Below are 25,863 nucleotides of genomic sequence, written 5' to 3'. Positions count from 1 at the left end.
GCTATGGTGGCACTAATGTGGCACTAGGACATCTTAAATCAGGCCCATAGTGTTAGGTTTCCACTAATAACATTTCTGAAAGGGCTATATGTAGAGGGCTGGAGGGTGGAGAGATAAATGGAGAGGGACAATCCTTGTGTATGTTTAATTAATGGAGTTCTGGTATTCAGGAAAAAATGGAATCAAATACTTCAATTTCCATTCTGGAACACATGAACATATTTCCCCTTGTTTGCACCTGCTTCAAATTGGTGGTAGGTTTCGACACATTGGCTGGCTAATTTAGCAGGTTGAGATTTGTTCCGATCTGCCCCAGTAACACTCCATTGATGCAAAGCAGTGTTGTGTTGAGAAAAGTGAACCTTTCTAGTGGAAAGTACATTGTATGCTGAATAGCAAAAAGCATGTGTTGCTTTGAATTGCACTAGCATTGGTGCAGAGTCTTAGTAAGTATGGGTCATAGTGTGCTGAAACATGCAACGTACTTGGAGAGCATGTACAATTAAACAGTTTTATAGAATTAATTACAGTTGTATATGATAATAGTTTGACCAATTTTACTCACTTAGGTTTCACAAACCTGCACCGAAATTAGGTACTTACGTGTGGTCAGGAAAGCAGAATTTATGTTAGGAATTGGAAAATCTTGATCACATAGAATCATGATGTGTGGGCATCTCGACTCATGAACTTCACTTACAAAAGAAAAAATCAGCCACGGGAACACACACAAAGACAGAAATGTGTGTATATTCTCTAACAGTTCCAATGCGTTTTCCACCCATTACAGTATAAAGGCAGGCTTTAGTACCGAAAACGTACAGATAACCGGGCTGGAGAAGTTACCCAAACACTCTTATTTTCTATGGGGGCTAAGAGAAGGGATTTCTATTCATTGAAAATATGTTCAAAACGAGAACAAATATATTATGTCATTGTGCATTTTACCTATTCCTTACCCTGCACATTTTTCAGATTAGAGTACACATGCATACGTCTAGATAGCTAAATTACAGTGCATACATGTTCAGCTTATTGTGAATCCAAAAATAATGAGTACATCTAAGGGTACTGTTGGCTAGTGTCTGTAATCGTTACTAATACAATTTCTATTGATACATCACTTACCTCCCTTGTGCCTTCACCCATTCTTGAATGGTAACATGTGAGATCTTTGTCTCTTTTTGAAGGTTAGAGAAGCCTATCTGCAGTTCATGATTACTATCGCCAAGATGATCCGAGAAGACCTGAATTTGACCAAAGATGACAACTTCGTCCAAGAGGAAATGACACGGATCATGGAGCTGGAAACATTCATTGCCAATGTTAGTTTTCCATGAAATGTGATGTTACTGGAGGAGATCTGGGTCTATGTAAATGCAGGGAACAGTGGATAGCAAATGTTAGATCATTTGGTTTTTGCTTTCTTAAACAAATTGTCCACATACTGTTTCACAATTTACTCTCTGAAAAAGTTTTAATAAGAGCATTTGTCACAAATAATGTGAACGCATGGATATCCCACTTGTTACATTCAGCAAGAATATTTGAAGTTGCCTTTATTGATGCTTGCTTATGCCTAAGCAACAGGAATAGGAACTTGCATTAATTTACCGGCATATTTGTCAGTGCTTAGGGCCACCATATTTGATAGAATAACAAACACCCCTGCCCTCTTGCATTAAATTGTAATATTTTTAACTTCCCCAGGCGACTGCTCCACCAGAAGAAAGGCATGAGGTCACACTGTTGTACAACAAAATGACCCTCTCTGAACTGCAAGAGAAGTTTCCACTAAATGTAAGTTATGGTGGCCTTATGGCACCAGACCTTTTAGAAGTAAACTAATAAATTGAATTGGGTTTAATCTAATTGAATGGATTGACTTGCATGGCACTTACACACTATTCACGGAAGCGTCTCAGGGAATCCATTCTGGTTTACCGAGTTGAATTCTCTTAAAACATGTAATTCCATTTGTAGTAATCTATCTAACCCAGGCTTCGCCAGTAAGTAGCCAATGAGCTATTGGGAGCTCTCCAGCTACCTGTAAGTACCTCTCCTGTGTGTAGCCCAGAGGGGTTTGCTTGATTTAATTAATATATGTATACCAAAATTGAAAGGTGTGTACTTCTGGCAACATGACATAAATACACAGCAAAATGACATACATTAAGTGCAATCCCATTTTAAAAGCTGGGTGCAATTGATGAATTGAAACAAATATGCAATCAACATATTATGAACCAACGTGGAATAGGCAGATGTTCATTGACATTGTTTCTACTTCAGTTACCCAAAAATATTTTGGAGAGACAGTCAAGGTTTTAAGAATCATGCTTATAAATAAAGAAGCAGTGTTTCTGATCATGAATGTGTAACATGTGTACCAGTAGGTGGATATAAAGGTAAGGAATTAAAGAGATATGCAGTCATCTAGTGATTTAACTCATAACACTAGCCATAGTAATATCCACTGCGCTCAGCTTAAAAGTCAAGATGACCTTCCTGTTTAGATAGAGGTTTACGTGGAGAAAATGTCACTGGCAATACCCAGGAAGTAGGCATGTGTTTACATTTGAAATAAATACATTGAAAATTGATGCAGTGATGTAGAAAAACTGTTTTTTGAGCTGCCACTTTTTGTCACTCATTGTCTTACCTACAAGAGAACTCTCCAGCTATCTCTACCAGCTGAGTAATGAGATAAATAGTATATTTATGAATGCTCACTGTCCTCTTCCCAAGTCTGTGACAGTGTAGCCATGGTTGGCACCATCTCTTCCAGCAAGCTTGGATTTGAAGTAAAAAATGGGTCTATTGGTAAGGCTTTTCTGGTGTGGGGATTATTTCATTTAAAGTTCTTTGTTTACCATCATCAGGGCTAAAGTCATGCTGCCTTGCTCCACTTCAGGTTGATGGACCCTTGACTTTGATTGAGATTAATCAGGAGCTGTACATCAGAGTAAATCATCACAATTTCTGAACTATACCAGTCAATAAAGAGAGTGTGGTATCAGTTAAAGAGTTTTATTATTCACATCTTTTAGTAAATCATCTTTACTAAAGTCACAAGTTAAATTTCATTAATCTCAGTCATTAGTTTTGTCAAATATCATTTATCAAAAATAAGCAGTCAATAAAACATAATATAAAGCACTGACCATGTTCCATAAAGGAAAGAATCCCTATTCTAGGAATGAGAAGATAAAGGTGTCAGTTCCAGAACTCATAAAGAGTTCTGAAATTCGAAAGGAATCAAAATCTTAAGAAATCATAAGCATAAAGGCTTTAGCTCAATAAATCAATAACCAATAATCGATCGAAGCAGAGTTTTTCATGAAGAAAGGTTCAAGGAACATAGTAGAGTCTCAGAGCAACATCGAATAAGAGAAGGGAATGGAATGACTTAACCTATCTAGGAACACACACTATTGTAGACAAACAAAAATATTGTTGAAATCCTGTGCAGTTTCTCCTTTCTTCAGCTGACCATTCAGCTTCCGATGCACTGATGGGGTGCGTCCACTTCCTATCTTCTCACAGGAACACAGTATTCTTCAGACAGTAACTTCTGAGACCACAACTATGTCTTATCATGTATCTGAGTTCACATGATTCACCCTCCCAGTCAATCAACATTCCAGTATGTACACCTTCATATCTACCCTTCTGAATAATAAGTCTATTCATTAGCTAACAGTGGTCTTTGTGAAAGTAGAAATATCTACATAAACTAAAGGAAAAACACTTTGCACAACAGCCATTGATTGTGAAAAACAAGTCGTGTTAAAAGGTCAAGATCAAATGAAACACTGAATCTATATATTCTCAGACTTCTTAATTTTACTACGGCAGTTTCTCAGTCTTTCGGGCCTAGTATGTTTAAGTATGATTGCCTACTGCAATTTTGCATTAGATTTACGTTTTAAGCATCATTAGTTTTAGACAATATTTCATACTATTTCTTGACATTTTTAAATGCTTTTCCAGCCTTAAAGAATGATTGCAATGGCAAGACTAAACAAACCTAATTTCCTTTTCCAGGACTTCAACTGGACACAGTTTGTTCAAGGAGTTATGTCTGCAGTTAACATCCAGGTTCAGGCCGAAGAGGAAGTGGTCGTCTATGGTGTACCCTACCTACAGCAACTGAAAGCTATTCTTGCCAACTACTCTGCTAGGTACAGTGATGACACAGCTTGTTACAATGCCAAGTATCATGCCGGAAGTCTTCTTGAACATTCAGCATGTAACTTATATTCTAATACATAGCATACTAGGGTGAAACCTGAATGATTGCTGACCGTACCCCTATACACTGCATGCATTGAATCACATGACAATAATATTCCATCCATTACATTAACCTACCTAATAGATCATATGGTAACTATAAGCTCCATTTATGCCTTTCAAAGTTATTAGAATACGGTAGATGATGTGAGAGTAAAAATAGTAACAATATGCTAACCATAATGATGTAGTCATAGGCTATATACTGGACTCAGTATAATAAATGTCAAGACTGTTGATATTAATGTTTTGTCATACAAACACAGTTGATTGGCCTTATCATTGCTGGTGTTTGAAAAAAAAACTAGTAAATGGCAGATTCATGGTTTCTGTGTAGAGACTATGCTGGTGATATGTTTAAATAACTGCCAGTGGCAAGTTACAGTGGACTAGTGCAGGTGCTTTGAAATATGTGTTAAATCTACAGATCACAAGTCCAAATGCTAGTAGTTGCTCTGCAAAATGCCATCAATTTTTGTTCTATAATTAAATTCAACTGAAATCACCTGCAAACTAGATGTTTCAGTTTGTGGGGTGTGCTGCATAGTATTGTATGGTACAATGCAACATGATAAAAGAATGAGTGAAAAAAGGCTTTATCAGTGACAATGTTAGTGCTTGGCTATACGTTTGAGTTACACTGCGTGAAACTTCTACCACCCCTGTATTTACAAATGTTTGATTTCCAAGCCCTTCATTTGAGCCTTGTATAGAATAACATCTTTAATGTGATAAGAAATGAATTTGTAGAAGAGAAACACAAAAGTAGGCCTTAAAGGCCCTAATGTGATATTCTCACATACAAGCAAAGTATTTCATTGTGCAAACCCATTTGATTCGCCCTGGCCGAGAGTGTACCATTTTTTTTCTTCAGATAAAAAATCCAGTCCAATTCAGTCTGAAGATATAAGGTGCCTAAAAAATAAAACTAGGCACTCATACAAACCCCATCTGAGTGGGGTTACGAGAGTAAAAGTTTCATTAGCGCCTCCATGAAGGGAAGATGTTTTTTGAGCAGACTTAAGAGCTTCCTGCAGGAAGATCCACAGTAACGTAAAGGTATAAGCTATTTCCTAAACATGGGATTTGGTTTGGCACATTAAGACTCATTGTGGTACAATTCAGACACATTTGTCTTTTTTGAATGATTATGCAGTAGAATTAACACAGCATCTTTGTTCAACCCAAACCAGCACTCGTTTTAGCATTAGCATTGGTTGATTTAATCAAATATTCTTCACAAATCATCAAGCACAAAATTGAACATAGCACTCTTTCTACAGTTGCTGTGACTGACATAAATGAACAATGGTTTATTGTTCGATCAATGTGGAGTACTACTCAAAAATGCTCATATGCTTTCCTTTAGACTAATGTAGTCACAGGGTGGTTCATTTTTAAGGTCATTCTATGATGGGACTTACAGTATTCTTCTAAGTGGAGAGTAATTTATTTCCTACAATACATGGACATATATCACTCTTCTCACAAAAAGCTTATATCTTTGATGTGCTGTTCCTTCATGAAATAGATAGTAAGGTTGCAGACATGAAGAATAAAAGTAGAATCAGTACTGCAACATTAATCACACCTAAAACCAGTTAGTAAATTCTTGCAAAAACATATTAGAGTTAGTTGAATTTAAATCAAATTTGCAAAAAGAGAGCTCCTTTCTTTACTATAATGAACACTCGCCTCTAAAAAACATGTTGCTATAAATATCTAGTTTCTGCTGATCAAGGTACAATTTAAGAAAAACAGATCATAATAACAAACTCACATTTCTAGTTTTCTGTTGTTTTAACTGCAGCTGCATTTTTTTTTTTACAGCAGATTAACAAAATAACTTTCTTATTACAGGTGACTAGGGACATTAAAGAGACAGGTTGCTTTAGAGAGATTGTAGTATGTAGAATTTCTGCTCTGCCTGTGACAGAGATTGGTGTAGAGATGTTGTAAGCTTTGATATTTGGGCTAACTAAATTAATATTCATGTTTCACCGCTGGTCATGAGTTTAAAAGATTTTATACATTTTCTGGCACCAGAGAGGCACGTGGTCCATGGAACTTAGACAGGGTCTGGTGAATATTGTAAATAGTCACAAATCCAACAGTACAATAATGCAATACTTCAAATAAATATAAAAATGCTTTATTACTCTTAGGTTTTAATTGTAGCAGTATGTGCCATGAAGTTGTTACAGATTGACCCACCAAATATTTTCCCTTAAAGAGTGTAAATTATTGTCTGTTTTGAAATGTAGCACGCTCCAGAACTACCTCGTTTGGCGACTGGTACTTGACCGAGTTAGTAGCCTGAGCCGAAGATATAAAGATGCCCGAGCCAACTATCGAAAGGTAATCAAGAACAACTATGTTCAATATTTACAAAGTCTACGCTCGCCATTACCCAAGGAAGGAATGTGGTTTACAACAAAATAGATAAAAAAGAAGAATGAACAGAAATACAATATAAAGGAGAATGACTGAGAATTGCATTTCCCACAGCAGTAGGTCATCTCTAGTAACTCCAGAATCTCTTGCAGGCATGATTGTCAAAGCTAGGCACAAACAACACCTTAGGTAAATAACAAGATGGGACACAACTTCCTCACTCTGAAAGACTTTAACACATAAGTGTCAGAGACTCAGTCCCATGTCAGGCTACACCCGACAGAGCCTCCAGTCTATGGTTTCCACAGCCTAGCCTCAGAGGTGTACCTATCATTAGTGCAACATGTTCTCTGGAAACAGGGCCATGTGGAGCGATTGTGTACCACAATGATCTACCTCATGCACACACGTTTTAGCCTCACTGGATAGTATATGCATCTCTATTTGGCTTCATTCCTTGTTTGCTTTTTATGTTTTCATCTAAATGTGTTTCATTTTATTTCAGGGTTGCAAAGATTTCTCTGATTAGTGTGACTGACCATAAATTGATCAAGAATAATACTCTCTTAGGAAGTGGTAGACTGGTTGACACGTGCTGTTGAAGGCCATTCAAGTAAACTTTAGTAACGTCCTGGACAGTGAATGTTACTGGCAGGTCTTTGAGGAGGGATGTTCTTTGTGATAAACAGGATTTAACTAAGGTGAGCTTGAGCTTCAAAGTCAGTTAAGCGGAGGTTGTGGAATCAAAATAGGGAATGATTTTGAGTCTGAATAGGAATTTTCCATCCACCAATATGGCTGAATTTAAAATCTCTCAAATGCGAGGGTTACAACTCTTTCAAATGTAGAGATGTTTTATCTACCGTAGACGGCCATTGTGGGGATGAATGGACTGACAGAATTTCCATACATCTCTTTTATTGCTGCCAGCAAATTTAGACCCTCACAATCCACCTACCAAAATCTACTGCATTATAACTTTCTTCATTTGTACACCACATAATGTAGACTGGACATGTTTTGATTTATTTACATTGCCATTTCAAATACTGACTTTATTGACCTGATCAAATCAGACATGATTGCTGGACCTGTTCCTTCAGGACCCGATGACTGTCTGTCACCTGAGGGGCACTAAAGTGGAGTGATATTTTCCTATACTTTACATAGAGAGATTTCCACCTCGACTGTGGAGTCTCTCTATGGTAAATTATAGGTAAAAGTAAAAAAAGCTTATTTAACTAAAAAAAATTATAAAATTATTTTAGTGCTAAATATCGATGTAAAATATTGTTATGGATTTATTTCAAATGTAGAACATATTAAAAATGCTACAGCATTATTTCCCTCATTTTAATGAAATAGTTAACTAATTTAAATGTTTTAATTTTAATTAAAAGTATTTCTCTGAAGCTCGAGTTTAAAAATATTTTCCCACTGAAAGTACAAAAATTATTTTCTATAATGCATTTATAGTTATTAAAGGTGATATATACATTTAAATCACACTAATTAAATTATATTGTAATAAAAATAATGTTATCTTAATTTATAAATTAAATAAAATAATAAAATGTGTTTTATGTTTTAACATTAATTTAAATTTATTTACATTTTTAACCATTTTAAATATTTTAATTTCATTTTGAAATATTAACTGTAGGGTTTTATTTTAAGTCTCTACCGCCTTTATTTTATATTCGATGGTGTTGCAGTACAAGGGGTTGGCCTTGTATGGTGCTGGACTTACTCCAACTCTGAGCTGGAGCAAATTGCTGCTGCTATGGTCCCTTTTTGGCTGCCGTAACTTTATAAATGCAGTTTATGAATTTTAGTGGGGGTACCTTTTTGTGGGTGGGTGTCCCCTCTAAACCTCTCCCTTACTAACGCCTCTTCACTCTTCCCTGCCCCCCAGTAGTAAGTATGTTCCTTTTTCTAGCCACTCCCTCCGGCCCCACCCACCTTTACTACTAAGTAGTAAACTTACATGTGTGAACAGCTCTTCAAATAAAAGTTAGGAAAGGTTGAGGTGGAGGTTTACACTTATAGGTTTGTATATAGCATCTTGTAGTACTTTAGAGCTATTATTGTAGCACTACTAAACACACCAGTAGTACTAAACATACATCAAAATGCAGTTTGATGATTTGCTCAGTTTTATACAAAGCAAGCAAACAGTGAGTTTGGCAGGCAGGGCAGCCAACACTTTTTTTCCGATGCTCTGCATCCGTTAAACATTAAATGACTCTCTTAGTCCTTCTGTGGTTATGGAGAAGGACAGTCTAGAAGACTGATACTCTCCTGGAGTTGCAAAAGAAGAGAACACATTCTTATCCCTTTGGGAATAAATTGGCTGTAACTGGATTACCTAGAAGCAGAGAGCTGTTCCTGGACATATGTAGGTAGACATTCTGAAGTAGAAGAAAAAGTGATAGACAAATTATTGCACCAAAGTGGCCCCCCTGTGACACCCTGCACCAGTTCTGCGCGAGCCTTCTCATGGCAGCACCTCCACCACCATCAGCCCGTCAGGATCAAAGAACATGGTGGAGACGGCGGTAGGTTGGCTGGGCTGCTTGCCAACCTCGCAATGTGGCTGTCAGACCGCCAAACCCACTGCGGTCCGACAGCCACTTTGAGAATATTGACTACTTATGGCATGGAGCCATATCTAGACTGGATAAAGGAACCTGAATTGAGACTTTATTCTACACAACTAAGAGTTAACATGGCATACTTTTTAGTGGCCTTTCCTACCATAGGCACTTGGTTTGCCTCACTGCCGTGTGAGGGGTGTCTCTTCAATCAACCATGTACTTTATGCTTTTTGCCCATTGTTTTAGAATATGTTTTGTTGGTCTTATTCTTAACGGCGGCTCCTCTGCTATGGAGGGGGAACGTCACCCTCCCCACCCCTGCCAGAAGCAGGAGCTGCAAAACCTTTACAATAGAACCATAATAATCTAATTTTATTATGAGTTTATTGTAACAGGGGCAGGATCACAGGCGCGGACTGGGTCGGAGGGGGAGTGCATAACACTCCTCCTCAGTGCACATGTATGTTTGTCCTGCAGTCTTGGGCCAGCCAAACACACATACGCACTTTGCTCTCTCCAACCCAGCACTGTGTTGCCGGGTTGGAGACAGCAGCCAGAGGCTCCCACTCTGCCTCAGGGCACACTGGCTGGGCACTTCGACCAACCCTAACACTGCGTTCATGCCGCCAGCAGCTTGAAAGTGGAGTCAGGATTGGTTGCAGGGCAGGCTGGGAGCCTGTGCCTACAGTGAGGACATTGGAGCAGCGTGGTGCGGGGAGGCGAGGAAGGTATGTTTTTAAAAATTATAATTATTTTTCTTTTTGTCGTTCCCCCTCCCCCACCACCACACGGTAACCTGCCCCATTTCCCTCCCATGAGCCACGACTGCCTATTTTATGTGGTAGGTTTTTTAATACACACCAAGAGAGTCTGCTCGTTTACCGCACCTGAAATCTCCTTCAATATGTTTTTCAGTCTTTTATTTTATTGTTTGTGCTTTAAAAATATGCTATGTGAGCTCTGATCCAGGTCTGAGTTAGCTTTTGATTGTACTGTTTATACTTGACTGGTACTTATTGAAACTAAAAGATTCCCTTGTTAACTGCTTGGGAGCTGTTCTCATGACTAGAGCCTGTTTATATTTGATTTTTAATTAAAATAATGTATGTTTTTAACATGACTATTATCTTAGGTGGTCAAACTAAACTGTGTATGATTGTGTTAAATGTTATTTTATTGTGCTTTTATGGTCATTTATCTAACTGACCCACATAAGCACAGAAAAAGCTTTTCTTTCTTGGTGAAAATGAGAGGACATGAGCAAAGACGCATTCTGCTCCTAAGATGAGTAAACGTGGGAATTCGTAGTTCCTTTACATAAAATAAAGAGATTATGACAGGAGAGAAGTAGAAAGATCTTTTTTCTATGTGTCTCACTTTCAGGGATCTCGGAGCTTCAGGAGTATGGGGGGAACATCCATGCACTCTATGTGAACTTCATGCACTATATGAAGGGGAAATATTGTCTCCTCCAATCACAAAGGGTGATGTACTAGAGAGTAAAGCTGTTCTCTGGTGGTCCTAGAATTTGCCTTTGTGAGTTACAAATCTTCCAGCTTTTGTGAAACGAAGCAAAGCATTGTGAGCGACCTTCATTTTGCCCCTTTGACATCTTACAGTTCCCTCACAAACCCCAGCTGAATTAAAGAGATGCTCACTATCTATTGATTTAAAAACTAAAGAGAAACTTTTTTTGCCATAGGCTCTCTATGGAACCACCTTGGAGGAAGCTCGGTGGAGGGAGTGTGTGAGTTACGTCAACAGCAACATGGAGAATGCTGTGGGTGCATTGTACGTAAGGGAGACATTTGCTGGTGAGAGCAAAAGGATGGTATGTAGCTCACAATATATCCTCTGTAAGATCAGGTTGTGTTTTGTACTAACGAAGATAGATCTCTTTCTGGTAGAATATACAAAATGTATAGATAGTATGTCAACTGACTATACTTGAGACAACATAAAATCTGTACATAACGAGGTTATGCCTAAAGAACTTACAATTTCAGTCATTGATATGTGATCTTGAAGCTTTCATAAAAGTCCAAATGTATAACCGAGTATAAATTGAAAATATGTTTCTGCTATGAAATTATTGCAATGTTTTTTGTGTGTTTTTTGCAAAAATATAAACTAGTCCCGATACAGTTTGGCTTACAAATTGTGTTTCTTGATACTTTGGTTTTATTGGTATGATATGTTTGAGAATGTGGCTTCACTACAAATGCAATACATAAATAAAAATTACTTTAAGTTTTTTTTTAAAGTTTCAAACACCCAACAATTAGAGATAACGGCTTTTAGTAATATCACTCATAGAAATGCCATTAGCAGTACCAGGGAGCTCACAAAAAAAGAGATGAATAACTTCCATAATGGACAATAAATAAAGTCTGGGATTTTATAGCATCAAAGGAGCAATGCCTGGGATAAGCAAACCATTCATGAAAAACACTTTATACTGGTAGAAAAGCAGACAAAGCCAAACACAAAGCCTCATCACTTGAATCACCATAACACCAATACCACCATAGATTGTGGCTGGTAAACTACTCCCTCATTAAGACACCTAAAAGTGGTCTAAAACACACGTAAACAGAGGTAAAAAGTAGGCATATCTAGCATTTGCAGAACCCATTTGTGACAAATAAAGTCACAAGAAGTCCATCGACATAAAGATCAATACCTATGAAGTGAGAACAAAAGACTATTAGCCACATAGATGGGACAGAGATAGAATACAAAGGCTGATGGCAAATATACCAGGTATGGGCAGAGAGCAAATTAGCACACTACACAGCAGTGGTGTTCAACATATGCCTAGCAGGATCAGAGCTTTACTGGATTCTCCCATTAGCCACTGACCATTAAATGAGTTACCTTTAGATAGATGGTGAGTGTATCTTATTGAACATCATAAAAAAGTGACATGTGTCTGACCCGCCTGGATCCACTTTGTACCCCCATGTGCGAGCAATTCCTCAATGAAAATGTTTTAGACATTATACAATAGTGGAGGACATACACATGCCACTCAGTGGTGTCAAGAAATACCACAACCACTCAAACTGACAACACTCCACCTATTATCAAATTACATATCCTGGTCCTTAGCTGCCCTGAAATATCACAGGTGGTGAAGGCGTATCCTTGCCACACACATAGCAGTAGTATTGATTCAGAAAAGAAGCATTTGATGCACTGTAAGGAATGCTAAAACACAGTTGTGGTCATGAATGTTTCCCACATCTTCATAGATGTATGTCATGATGGGATTGAGAGACCTAATGTTTGGGTCCTAGTAAATCTAAAGTTGGGGGGGTGTCTAACCCAGTAAAGAGTTACTTAGCGGTTCATCGGTATCAATTGTCTGTCTTACAAAGCCAGTCAGAACATGCAAACCAAAGAACCTCTAAGTAATGATAACTCAGTGGGCAGCTGTAACATAGACCACAAACATGGGAAAAGGCACTCCTGGGATCAGCTTACAAGTGACACTGGGTTTCCAGCACTCTGAGTGTAGGGCAAAGGGTTAAGATACATTGGGCTTCTGCCTCTACTTCAACATCAGGCGGGTATCAAACACTGCAAACTTCAACATGTTTTTTAATAGAATAATGATACAGTGAGAATGGATGACCCTTGGTAACTACAATTAGAAAATACAAGTCCATTTCGAGAGCCCATAGGGGATTTTCAGTGATCTAATCCTTAGGCACAAAAAGTATCCAAACTCCTTTCTTAAGAGGTGACATCAGGTGCCTCTCCTGAGGAGACCCTTATATGAACAGGATTCAAAATACTTTGAAATTCCACAGCTGGAGTGAAAGTTCTTTGAAGTCCAACCAACTAGCATTTTTGACCCATGTGAGCCAGACTCTTTTCTGAAAACAGTGCAATTGTTGCCCCAAATTACTTTTTTCTAACCTGTCCATCATGTTTTATGGAAGTAAGGCAACTTTGTGAAGAATCAGTATCCAGATTACGCAAATTTACATGGACTGGGGTTCATTTTAATGGTTCTTTCATAAATTAAAGACATCACTATCCAAGAAAAGTTGATTCACATGAAACAACATTAGCCACACACCCTCGCTGGTGACCATCTTTCTTTTATGTTTCTTTACAAATGCATAATGATTGTTTTGAGAACTGTTTTAAAAATGTGTTCATGCCTGTTTCCTTGACAGTTGACTTTCTGATCAGTCAGAAAACTTTCAGTTGTGAGGTATTTCAAGTCCATGTGTTTTACATGATCAATTTATAAGTAAATTAACCGTGGAGTCTAGCTACAGAGGTTTGTTCTATATTGTTTGTTGCTTCACATCTTCCTGGGGCCCCAAGTACCAACCCACATGCATATCTGGACCGATTTTGGGGACATACAATATCACTAAACCTGGTTTCTTGCTAGCTGTATCTATAAGTTGGACTACACAATTAAATAGTAGTGCACACTATGTGGAAACCGTTGACAGAACACATTCAGTAAATCACTTATAGAAATTGAATTGCCACACACAAAAATCTGGAATAAGCAAATCATTGAGTAAAAAATTGTACTACTGGAGTAATTCAAATGAAAATATTCTATCTGTAGTAATATGCATACATTGTGATTTATGAGTGAAGAGATAAAGGACAACTTACCTATTATTTGAATACTCATAGCAAAACTCTTCGTCAATGGCTGCAATAAAGGGGAAATATAAATGTTTACCTATAAAAATTAAATTGGAAACATTTTTATGCTCAGAGTGGTCTTGAAATATATTCTGATTGGATGGTATGAGAGCTGTAAGTAAGTATTTAAATCTCACCTCTTTGAAGTTTATGGTATAGAAAACTTCACCTTAGCAACATTTACTTGTGAATCCATCTTAAAAAAATTATATCAGGACAATGATGCTGTTCAGTTTGCCTTTAAATTTACTTTCCCACTGTCATCCAGAGCAATAATGATGGTTTGGGGCAAGTTCCATTTTAGTGGCAGTTGCAAAGATGTGGAATATGCTTCTAGTGACCTTACAAAACAAATGTGGCATTTTAGTCTTCCACAAGGCCCTAACAACCTGGCTATATGGTCAATAATCCCTTTTATTAGGTTATTTTTTCCTTGCGTAGTGCCAGGATACTTCAAAAGTATTAGTGTGCTTTACAAATTTAACAACCTAACTTAACATACAAATTGATTGATTAGTATGAGTCAAAAGCAAAAAATATTTTTGATCTTGGATGTTTGTTAACAGTGGGTGTACATTTGAGAGAAATGTGGTAGATTATAGGTGTACATTAGGCAAAAGGTGGTACATCATTTGTCTTCGATCCGGGTTTAAATGCTGACCAACAAGTTAGATTCTGTCTCTTTAAGTTACCCCACAATGAACACGGTTATGTACATTCAAAGAGAGGGCATTGGAAAGTGCATACTCCGACCCTTTTTACAAGTCGCTTATTAATTTCGATGAGGCTGGTATCAGCAGTTACTAGCCCCATCAGAATTAGGAGATCTGCAAGACCTCTGTGGATTTACAAACACTCACACAGAGATTTCAGCTGCTAAAGTCTTGCCCAAATTTATAAGAAGAATCTGACCCAGAATTACCTAGTCTACTGGTAATTCCTCATTTCTTTGTGAACCCTCAGTGTAAACAATTCAGAATGGGCTGAATTTTCCCCACCTCTGGAGATACCAGTAAGCTGTTATCTGTAACCATGTAATTGAGAAAAACCTAGCCCATTTACTGAGCCACTCATAATGATTGCCTTTATGAATATAAAGCAGCTTCAACCTTTGTTAGGATTTATGAGAATTACACATTGGCTTGGAATCCCCATTTTTGTATTACAATCAAAACGAAAGTGCTGACAAATTCTGGCTGCTTGGGAACAATTTTATCTCAATACCATGTGGCACCTTACCTTGTGGTGTAGTATGCAAAACTGGTGTAGCAGGGGATAGAGAGAGTAAACCTGATATCCTTAACATGGTATTTCACCAAACCTTATCATGTGCCCACTTTAGATTGGGAGCAGATAGAGAAATTATGTTTGTATTCAAATCAATTGTCATTTAAATACTCATCAGGACTCTGGTAGGGGTTGCTAACTAAAAGCACCATACTCCCTAGAGGAAAGGGGAGCTGCAGCAGCGCTACCTCGTGTCAGGAGGTGCATAAATCCGACACTAGCTCTCCTGCAGCACAGGAAGCACCCAGGGGCATGCCGGGGCACAAACCAGGCCAAGAGCGGGACAGATGAGGCAGGCCTGGGCCCTCTGTCTTGGCCACTAGATTCACCCTGGACTCACCTTTGAGGAATTTAGTACAATGGGGAAGAGGAAAGCCCCAAGGGAGAGGGTTGCTGCTCCCTTTAATCAGTCTAATGGTACAACATTGGATTCTTTTCTAGCCCTTGCAGGAAGTGTTGCCTCCAAAGAGTGACTATCTTGAGACTATGGCACTGCTCCTAGTTGTCCACTAGCTTGTCTGGCTGCAGCTGTCTAAAGTATTTCCGAACCTCACCTGTTATGTCTGAGGGTCGGGCCGTGGCTGTGCTGGTCAATACTTCCCTTTGTGATTCTGATGTTACACTCCTTAGTGATAATGGTCCTCACTCCAAATGTAAGTGCAAATCAATTCGCAAGCCAAGCGCAAGTGATGTAGCAGACCTAAAGAGCTGTCAGATCCTCTTGTGGTGCTGGTTGATGCAACAAGTAAGGCAGCTAGCCACAGCAACAAATATCACCACTGGCCATCAGGCTCCTGTACTCAAGCACACAATTAATTCTGATGTTAGTACTACTTGTATGGAGGTTCCTGCTAGGGCTCCAAATAGAGATAGGCCCTGTTCGGCGACTCGAGTTTCAGGTAGCCCGCCACATCCACCGAGGAATATAGATAAGGAGGGGGAATCTGGGGGCAGGCTACAAGCAATAGAGCTGTGAATGGGGCATAACGCTATCAGCAGGCTTAAGGTCCTAATCTACAGCTGCAGCCTCAATTGAATCTTTCCCAATACTGCTGCCCTTCTGTAGCGGTATTAATGGGAGTCCTTCTCCCCAGAGTAATGAATCCTTTAAGGACCTTAAAAACAAGGTCTGTCACTGGTTGGTGTGCCACATAGACTTCCACTCATCAGAGTATAATGACATTCTGCTAGGAAGAAGGATGGGCTGTACTGTCCTTATGACAAAGAGCATAAGTGAGGATTGTGTAATCATTAATTGAAGGAGCCCTGGACTAACACAGCAGTTGATTAAGAGTGGGGTGGGGTTCTGCTTCAAGAGAGCTGATCTTAACCTTGTCCCTCTGGGGTTCTTTTCTAAGCAGCTTCAACCTGAGAACAGAGGAGTTCCTGGTGTTTTGCCACAAAGGGCAATTGATGACAACAGACCCCCAGTATTGACCACTAATAGATTCCTGCCCTAGTCGGCTTGGATCTGGTCCCCGTGTATCACCATTTAAGTTGACAGTCTACCCTCTACATTATCTGTAGCATCAAGCCCATTCGAGTTAGGTGTTTTATCCCCACCGGCAACCTAGCTCCTCCAAGTTAGTTTCTTGGAACATTGCTGGTATATCTAAGCTTGCATGTCCCAACTGGAGCATGTTCATGGATTCATTTGAATTGAAGAGACATGAGCAGGCACTAGTCCCACAATTCCACCCTGAGTTTGTTAATTTCTTTGTGGCTGCTATTACTTCAAGGAAAGGAAGGCCCTCAGAGGGACCATCAACCTGTGTAAAGACCACCTACCCCGCACACTTAACGAGACAGCTATGGACAACCCAGGTAACTAATGTGTTTCCTTTTCATCTCCATCTGGGAGGGTGTACTATTTATACAATGTGTATTGTAGATCTTGGGGCAATAGAGCTGAGAGGCAAGTAATTGATCTGATCAGTGGTCACCTGGCAGGCTTGCATTTGGATTCTTTTAAAATAATTGCAGGTGATATTAACTGTAAATTTGAACCATTGGCCACCTCTCACGAGGATTTTAGCAGTGATGAGGCCAATGCTGGGGTGTTCCTGGTGTTACACTTTCCCCTGTGAAGAAGTGGTTGCCTGAATTGCTGCAGTTGAATGCGTTCATGCTTAATAATGGTTTTCGAAAGTGCAACGGGAGAACCAAATCTGACAGGGAGGGGAGACATACTTATTATTGTCCGTAATGGTCCAGCCTAATTGATTACATCCTCATGGATATCAGGTTGGGGCCAGTCCTTGTTGATATGGGTGTAATTCCTAAGCAGGATAGTGACCATAACGCCTAGGGCTTAACATGGGTAGCTCGGGGGGATTTACTTCAAAAAGCCCTAAATGAGGTTTTAGATCAAAGGTTGGTTCCCACTCTGCACAGACTCAAGTGGAGTGTGGTGATTGAGACAAAAGATACCTTGGAGAAAGTGTTCGAGGTTGTGACTGCTGGTCTGGATGCTGTGGTAGCCGAGCATGTGACCAGTAAACGCTTAGACTCCCTGACAAATTTGTGTGCCGACCACAATTCTATGTTTGGTTCCCTTAAAAATGTATTCACAAGAGTCTAAAGGTACCTAAAATAAAAGAAGGAGGCCACATGGTACGCTAAGTCATACAGGGATGCTAGACGAGCCATGTCTGGGTCCATTAGAGCAAGGTCCAGAGATGCCATTCAGGCAGCGGCGGACCTTTGTGAAGCCACCCTCTCGAAAACTAAAAGAGCTTTGGGAGTGAGCCACAATGCTGAACGCCATTAAAGAAAAAGATCATTGTGCTTTCTCACGAATAGTCGCCTGCGACGGCTCTGGAAGCCATGCTCTGCCTGATTGTAATGTTGCTGGGGATGTAACCAATTAACTGGCCAAGCTACATAGAGTAGATGCTGCACAGGATCTGACTCAGGCTTAGCCCACCTGCCAGGGAACTAGAGTGGAAAATAGCATCCTGTCCCTTGTAGCTTCTCTTGGTCCCCCTGCTGAGGAAATAACCCCGGCTAAACTTTCTGGTGAGACAACTATATGGAAGTGTGGTCAGTCTTTTAATGTGACCTCCGTTGAGTCCCAGACTGAATTAGCACTGCAGCAGACACACCATATATCAAGTTTAGAGACTTCAAAAGCCATAGAATCGACTACACCTAACAAGGCACCAGGGCTGAATAAAGTGCCTTGGGACTTGTTTAGGGATATATCATGCCCTTACTTCATTCTATTCTTCAATGCTTTATTGGCCGGTGCACCTATGCCACTCACTTGGGCTGGGGTGGACATTATTCCAGTCTTTAAGAAGGGCTGTACGTCCTCACCCGCCGCCTACAGGCCAGTTAGTCGATAGTAAATAAACAAAGCTCAGCTGCATAATCATGAACAGGCTGAGTGAACGGATGATTGATTCAGATGTTTTGGCCCCAGTAGAAGCTGGCCTTATAGATGGTATAGGAACAATTGACCATGTATTTCTGAAGTATGTTTCTTTGAGGGTAGGCAGACTTTATGTAATCTTCCTCCTGCCTTCAACCTGGTCCCCAGAGAGCCCTTATGGAGGGTGTTATTGAAGATGGGGGTCCCTATCTACATTTTAAAAGTAATCATCAGATTACGTTCTAAGAATTATGCTCAGGTTAGATGTGGGCCCAAGGGCAAGCTAACTGACCCAATTCCTGTAAATTAGGCAGTGAGGCAGGGGTGTGTGTTGGCTCCAACCTTTTTGCTCCTTGATACTAATGACTTAGTACCTCAGTTGGAGAAATGCAAGAGTGATGCTCCACGTCTTACCAGGGTTACGATTCCAACCCTACTGTTTGCAGAGGACACCCTTTTGTTATCCAAATCACCTATGTGTATTCAAAAGCTTTTGGGCTGCTTTGGGTCTTTCTGCGGGCAGAGGGGGCTGGAGGCTTACCTCCACAAGACTAAATACATGACTTTTAACCCCTGCCCAACATCATACTCAAAATAAACCCTTAATAGTGAAAGTTTGCAGCATGCATGGGTGTTCAAATATCTGGGGGATACTCTCACAGAACATCTTGACTGGGCACCTCACGTCCGGAAGCGCAGGTTGAAGCTTGAGCATTATTGTGGAGGAATTTTGAGGGTCCAGTACAGTTCCCCTTTTTGCCTAATTATCCCAAGTCTTGAGATCTGTAAGTGCCAGGCTCTGGGGGCCGTCTATTGCGGAGAGCTGTGAGGCTATTTAGAAAATGGGGCCCTTGGCAGTAGAAAATCGATTTATGAGGAGCCTAAGCAACCTCTCAGTTAGTCCTCCACTGTGTCCATTGTGGTTAGATTATGGTCTAAGGCGTAATAATGATGTAGTGGGCTTGAAACTACTGTTGTTTTGGCAGAGATTACGGACAGCCCCTGAGCTCATAACCTTTTCTGGGGCTCTAGAACAGGTATTGGGGCAGCCCAGGGCTAGTAAGATCCCTTGGCTTAGGGTGGTGAGGGATCAATTGAGGCAGATTGGGCTTAAGAATTTCTGGTCTACACCAGCAGACTCTATATTAGTCTAAAGGCAGGAATTCAAACGTGCCTTTTGGCACTACACTGACGATCATACCTTAGGGTCCTATAGGATGGGCTCTCTCACTATCTCCTTCTTGGAGTTCAAGACGATTACAGTCTGGAACCATTCTTGGATGTGGTCGAACCCGTTTTTGCAAAGTCTCTATATATTACATTTTGCATAGGGATCTTTCCCATCCATTCTTTTACAGCGGCATCAAATGGTGAAAATCCTGTTCCCAGTAGAACTTGACCCTTCTTTTCACTGGTGGTACAAACAGCTGAACATGTACTGTTTTGCCCAACTTACCTTGGGTATGGGAAGAAGTGGATTTTACCAGTTTGTCACAACCTTGGTCTCACAAACTATAAGATCATGTATAGACTACTAACAAGCGATCCTAGGCAATATGTCGTCTTTGCTGTTTCAAGGTTCCTGACGTACATTTGAAGGCTTAGACGGAAGAAGATGCTCATCTGATGGACTGAAGGTTTCCCCCTGCTACTAGATATATTTTTTTATATCTGTATTTGTCTTATTTTTTTATGTCCTTTAATGTGTTGGATTTGAACTTGAGCTCTAAATTATAACTTATGTTTTTATTGTTGAATAGTTTTATGCGTTCTGTTCTGTTATGGTCGATTGATCCGAAATAAAGATTTGAATTGAATCAAATTGAAATTCTCTCTAATGGAAAAGTCATATTTCTATTTGCAATTTTAAAAATGCCACTTTTAGAAAGTTGGCATTTTTTCTGCCGAAGCCAACTGTGCCTTTCTGTCAGTGTCCTGGGTCACATGACTTTGAGAGCTCTGTTCTTTTGGATTGTGTAGTGCTTCCAGGAAAGTGTGAAGGAAGCGGGTCCTTTTGACAGGACGGCTGGGCAGGGGATGTGCGCAGCCCTGATTGCATTTCAAAGGGCCCTGTTTGCAGCACACATAAAGCAACCAGACACCAGGTCTGTCCTATTAATGTGTACTTTTTGTAAGACATATTTTTTCATCATATTCAAATTCATATTCTATCCTACGCTGGTCCTCAAAGTTCACATGAACAAATTTTGATATCTTGCTAAATAGACTTGAGAAATAGTTTTTCATGCCTACGTATCGTGGCATTTCAGTTTGTTGTTAAGTTCTTTATAGCAACAATTGTGAAAATAATGCATACGTCCTGGCAGCCCATCTGCTAATTTTCCTTGACCCCCTAACCGGAATTTGTTTATAAAGTACAATGACCCACTTTATCTGTACAGTGGTTACTTTTTAATGTTAGTATTGTTTGCTATGAGACATTCCATACACGGAGTAAAGAAATATTACATAATATCTAACTTAGGCATCTGATAGAGTACAATGCCAAACTATGTATTATTTAATTTACAACATTATTCAATAATGAGCTTGATATTTTAAAACCTATTCCCTTTTTGGAGACATTTTGTAGAGATCTGTTTAATAAGCTCTCCTTTTTGTAACGAAAGTGCACTTTAATCCTTTAAACAAATATAAAACATAATGAAGGGAAAATGGATTCCTTGCAACTAAGAAACGTAATGTGGACACTTAGGGCCACATGTACAAGCATGTTACAAGTCACAAACGTCCCATCAGGCCGTTTTCGGCCGTTAAAATGCTTTTTGCCATGTGCAAAAGGCAAAATGTGATTCAGTAACTTGTTCCCCAATCGCATTTTGCTTTTGCTATTCGGTATTAGGGAGGAGCGTATTTAGGACATCCCTTCTCAATACCAAATCGCACAGGTACGTATGTATGTTTTGTGACTGGAATACAGTCACAAAACATTTATACTTTACCGATTCCATAGAGGAGGGGGTAACCCATTCGCAAATGGGAAGGGGTCATCAAGGGACCCTCTCCTCTTTGTGAATGTTGGGGTGCCAACATTTTTTAGGAGCAGGCAGTGGCCCCATGCACCACTGCCTACACTTAAAAAATGAAAATAATGTTTTTTGTTTTTGTAATGCATCCCTTTTCTGATGCATTACAAAATAAATGCTTTATTTAAAAAGCAATCACAGACTTTGTGGTCTGCTGACCACAGCAGGCCACTATCCCTGTGGTTGTGACCATTCCCAATGGGTTGCAAATTGCAACCTGCCTCATGAATATTAATGAGGCAGGTCTCTTGCGACCTATTTGGGAATTGCAAACTGTGTCTGATACACTGTAGTACATCGCAGTTTGTGATTTACTAATAGCGAATCGCAAACATTTCATAGTAGGAAATCGCAAGCCACTTTTTTCCCCACATCTGGCCTTCAATTCTATGCAATTATTTTCATTTTATGAACATTGTTGTTTAGATCAGTGGTTCACAACCTGTGGTCCGGGGACCCCTGGGGGTCCGCGACGCCATGTCAGGGGGTCCGCGAGAGCCTAGAAAATTAAAAAGTATTAACAAATATTGACAAATTAGTTCCCCAGCTTCCAGTAATGACTCAGGCGAGGGTCCCCGGATTCCCATGATGATTCAGTGGGGGTCCCTGGGTTCCATTAATGTTAAAGTGGGGGTCCACCGAAATCAAAAGGTTGGGAACCAGTGGTTTAGATGGTTCATGCTTACAAAACCATGATTCAGCAGATAAGCGAGATAACATATGAGGTTCTACTGATTCGAATTTCTGCAGGTCAAGCAATCTCAGATTCAATTCAATGGAATGCAGTTGGAACATTGCCTAGTTCTTGTTGATGCTAAACTTTCACTTGTTTTCCAGAGTACCAAGGGTTACATGAAAACAACATACAATTTGTGTTATCACTGTTTTTCAGGTCCGGGACCTGATTGAAAAGATCCGAGAGGTATTTATTGAGACACTGGATGAACTTCAGTGGATGGACAGTGCATCGAAAGGGAAAGCTCGGGAGAAGGTGAGACATCTTTGCCTATTGCATTGGTGGTGACGTTTTATCAGAACATGGGTGACTTATTATTTGCCAAGTGGCATGCACAGCATCTGCAATGCCCTAGGTTCATTACACATGAGGCAAGATTCCTGTGAGTCTTTTGTCACAACTGCAAATCAAGATGCAGGCTTGTGAGGGAGAGCAGTGCTCCTTATGTTCATTCACCAACTTGCAACCACTGTCCCTTGTTGAGAATGTTAATGCAGTGCCAAAAAGTGGCAAATTGCATTATGGACATCAGTGGGAGCTGCCATCTGGTGGAGGCAACAGTCTAAAAGACATCTGTGTGTGCCCAAAAGGCCCACGGATGTCATTTGAACAGAACAAGCTGTTCCACATGGACAGCTTCCACTTTGTGAATAGTTCTCAACTGCCAAAGGCCTGTCAGTAATTGTTCAGTGTTTTGTGTCTGCCAGAACGGTCTCAAACCATTGATACATTTTATAGCAAATTGCATGAGAAAGGGGTGCCCCTTGTCCTTGTAAATATCAAGGAATCATAATGTTATCTTTTAGTCAAAGACATCTGACATCAAGGCCTAGATTTAAGAAGGCCTAGCACCACTTTAGCACCGCCTTAGCAACATTGTTTTATGCGACACCTGAGCTACGGCAGTCTTTTCCCCGTGCCAGATTTACAAAGTGGCACAATGCATGCATTGCGCTAATTTGTAACATTTTTCGCTACATTATGCATGCAACTTGCATAATCCATGCAAAGGGGGCATCCCTGGGGGCTGAAAAAATGGTGCAAAGAAATCTAAGAGAGCAGACATTAAAAGGGGGCATGCCATTGTTTACAATAGGCCCCTATGTACTGTTCAGGGTTAGCACCAAAATGTTCTCTCTAACCCTGAACAGTATTTCAATAGTGTCAAAAATGTTGGCGCTATTGCCCCCTACCTTGCGCCATGGTGGGCCGTATCTTAGATACGGCGCACACATGGTGGCAGTAGGGGGACGCTACGGGGCCCAAGGACTGATGCAGTGCCACTTTCCTTAAATCTGCCCTAAATGTTATTTTAATGGCCAGTATTTGTGTTTTTCACCGTCACAAAACCTGCCAGTGTGTACGTCACAAATTTGTGAGGGTGAAAAGCATTTCATACCACAGGTCCAATGTTTCTAATTCCTTTTCTACATTATTATGTCATCTCCTTAAATGTGTACATTACTTGTGTACTATGTCAGATTAGAATGATCATGCACACAATCGCAGTGACAACTTTCATTCTCTCTGTCACCATTTGATATAATTTAAGTCTCATGCCTACCAAAGAGTGAAGGATGAATGAACATCTTTCTAGCCCATGATCAATTTGCAGACACAACAATATTGCGAGCTAGTAATAGTAATCAATAGACAGAAGTCAAACTTCTTCCCACTTGATGACTGGTAATCAATCAATCAATCAATCAATGATTTATAGAGCGCACTAGTCACCCGTTAGGGTCTCAAGGCACGGGGGAGCTACTAGTCGTAGAGCCATGTCTTGAGGTGTTTCCTGAAGGTCAAGAGGTCTTGGGTCTGGCAAAGGTGGGGCGGTAGGGAGTTCCAGGTCCTGGCGGCTAGGTGAGAGAAGGATCTTCCTCCGGCAGTGGTGCACCGGATGCGGAGGCGAGGGCGGGGCTGGCAGAGCGAAGATTGCGGCTGGGGGTGTGGAAGGTGAGTCTGTCATTGAGGTAGGCAGGGCCTGTGTCATGGAGGGCCTTGTGTGCGTGGATGAGGAGTTTGAAGGTGATCCTCTTTGATACTGGTAGCCAGTGTAGGTCTCTGAGGTAGGAGGAAATGTGGTCACGGCGTGGGACGTCCAGAATGAGGCGGGCGGATACGTTCTGGATTCTTTGCAGCTTTGTTAGGAGTTTGGTTGATATTCTTGCATATATGGCGTTTCCATAGTCCAATCGGCTGCTGACCAGGGCGTGGGTGACAGTTTTCCTGGTTTCGACGGGAATCCATTTGAAGATTTTGCAGAGCATGAGGAGAGTGTTGTAGCAGGAAGAGGAGATGGCATTGACCTGCTGAGTCATGCTGAGTGTGGAGTCCAGGATGAAGCCAAGGTTGCGTGCGTGGGTGGTGGGTGAGGGTGCGGATCCTAGTGAGGGGGGCCACCAGGAGTTATTCCAAGCTGAGGGGTTGGTGCCAAAGATGAGGATTTCTGTCTTGTCTGTGTTTAACCTGAGGTGGCTTGATTCCATCCAGCTGGCGATGGCGTGAAGTCCATTGTGGAGGTTGTTCTTTGCAGTTGTAGGGTCTTTCGTGAGGGAGATGATGAGCGGAGTGTCGTCTGCGTAGGAAACTATGTTGATGTGGTAGGTTCGTGCGATGTTGGCGAGGGGGGCCATGTAAACGTTGAAGAGCGTGTGGCTGAGAGAAGATCCTTGGGGTACGCCACAGATGATTCTGGAGGCTTCTGACAGGAACGGTGGGAGGCTGACTCTCTGGGTTCTGCCTGAAAGAAATGCCGAGATCCAGTTGAGTGCCTTGTCGCGGATTCCAGCGTTGTGGAGGCGTGTGCGGAGAGTGTGATGACATACTGTTTCGAATGCTGCGGAGAGGTGCAGGAGGATGAGTGCTGCTGTTTCTCCTTCGTCGAGCATGGTCCTAATGTCATCTGTGGCAATGATGAGTGCGGTCCCGGTGCAGTGGTTTCTGTGGAATCCGGATTGGGATGTGTCGAGTGCCTTGCTGTCTTCCAGGAACCGGGATAGTTGGCTGTTCACGATTTTTTCGATGACCTTGGCTGGGAAGGGGAGGAGGGAGATCGGCCGGTCTTCTGGGTCTGCCTTTGGTTTCTTCATCAGGGTGTTGATTTCTGCGTGCTTCCATCTTTCTGGGAAGGTGGCTGACTCGAAAGAGCTGTTGATGGTTTTGCAGAGGTGGGGGGCGATGATGATATTTGCCTTGTTGAAGATATGGTGTGGGCAGGGGTCCAATAGTGATCCAGAGTGGATGGCGGCCATGGTGGTAGCGGTGTCCTCTATGTTGACGGGGGTCCAGGTGTGGAGGAGGTGGGTGTTGCTTGGAGCGTTGGGTTCTTGGGTGTTTGTAGTCAGCTGGTGGGTCTGGGGTTAGAAGCTATTATGGATTTCTTCTATCTTTTGATGGAAGTGGGTTGCCAGTGAGTTGCAGAATTCTTGTGATGGCGGGGGTTCGTTGGAG

The 25,863-nt window shown here is 40.9% G+C and overlaps 1 protein-coding gene across 2 annotated transcripts in view; it reads left to right on the top strand.

Moving 5' to 3' along the window:
* Positions 1 to 25,863, top strand: part of MMEL1 (membrane metalloendopeptidase like 1) — an 892,805-nt gene that overhangs the window by 787,849 nt on the left and 79,093 nt on the right. For both annotated transcript variants that reach the window (XM_069239922.1, XM_069239921.1), the window contains exons 9-14: positions 1,191 to 1,325; positions 1,711 to 1,800; positions 4,048 to 4,184; positions 6,561 to 6,654; positions 10,990 to 11,118; positions 22,567 to 22,665. In XM_069239922.1, coding sequence (XP_069096023.1) covers positions 1,191 to 1,325; positions 1,711 to 1,800; positions 4,048 to 4,184; positions 6,561 to 6,654; positions 10,990 to 11,118; positions 22,567 to 22,665 — 684 coding nt within the window. The remainder of the gene's footprint in view (positions 1 to 1,190; positions 1,326 to 1,710; positions 1,801 to 4,047; positions 4,185 to 6,560; positions 6,655 to 10,989; positions 11,119 to 22,566; positions 22,666 to 25,863) is intronic.

Source organism: Pleurodeles waltl, chromosome 6 (assembly GCF_031143425.1).
Source record: "Pleurodeles waltl isolate 20211129_DDA chromosome 6, aPleWal1.hap1.20221129, whole genome shotgun sequence".
NCBI lineage: Eukaryota > Metazoa > Chordata > Amphibia > Caudata > Salamandridae > Pleurodeles > Pleurodeles waltl.
The sequence above is the reverse complement of the archived record's forward strand: the minus strand, read 5'-3'. Positions and strand labels throughout refer to the sequence as shown.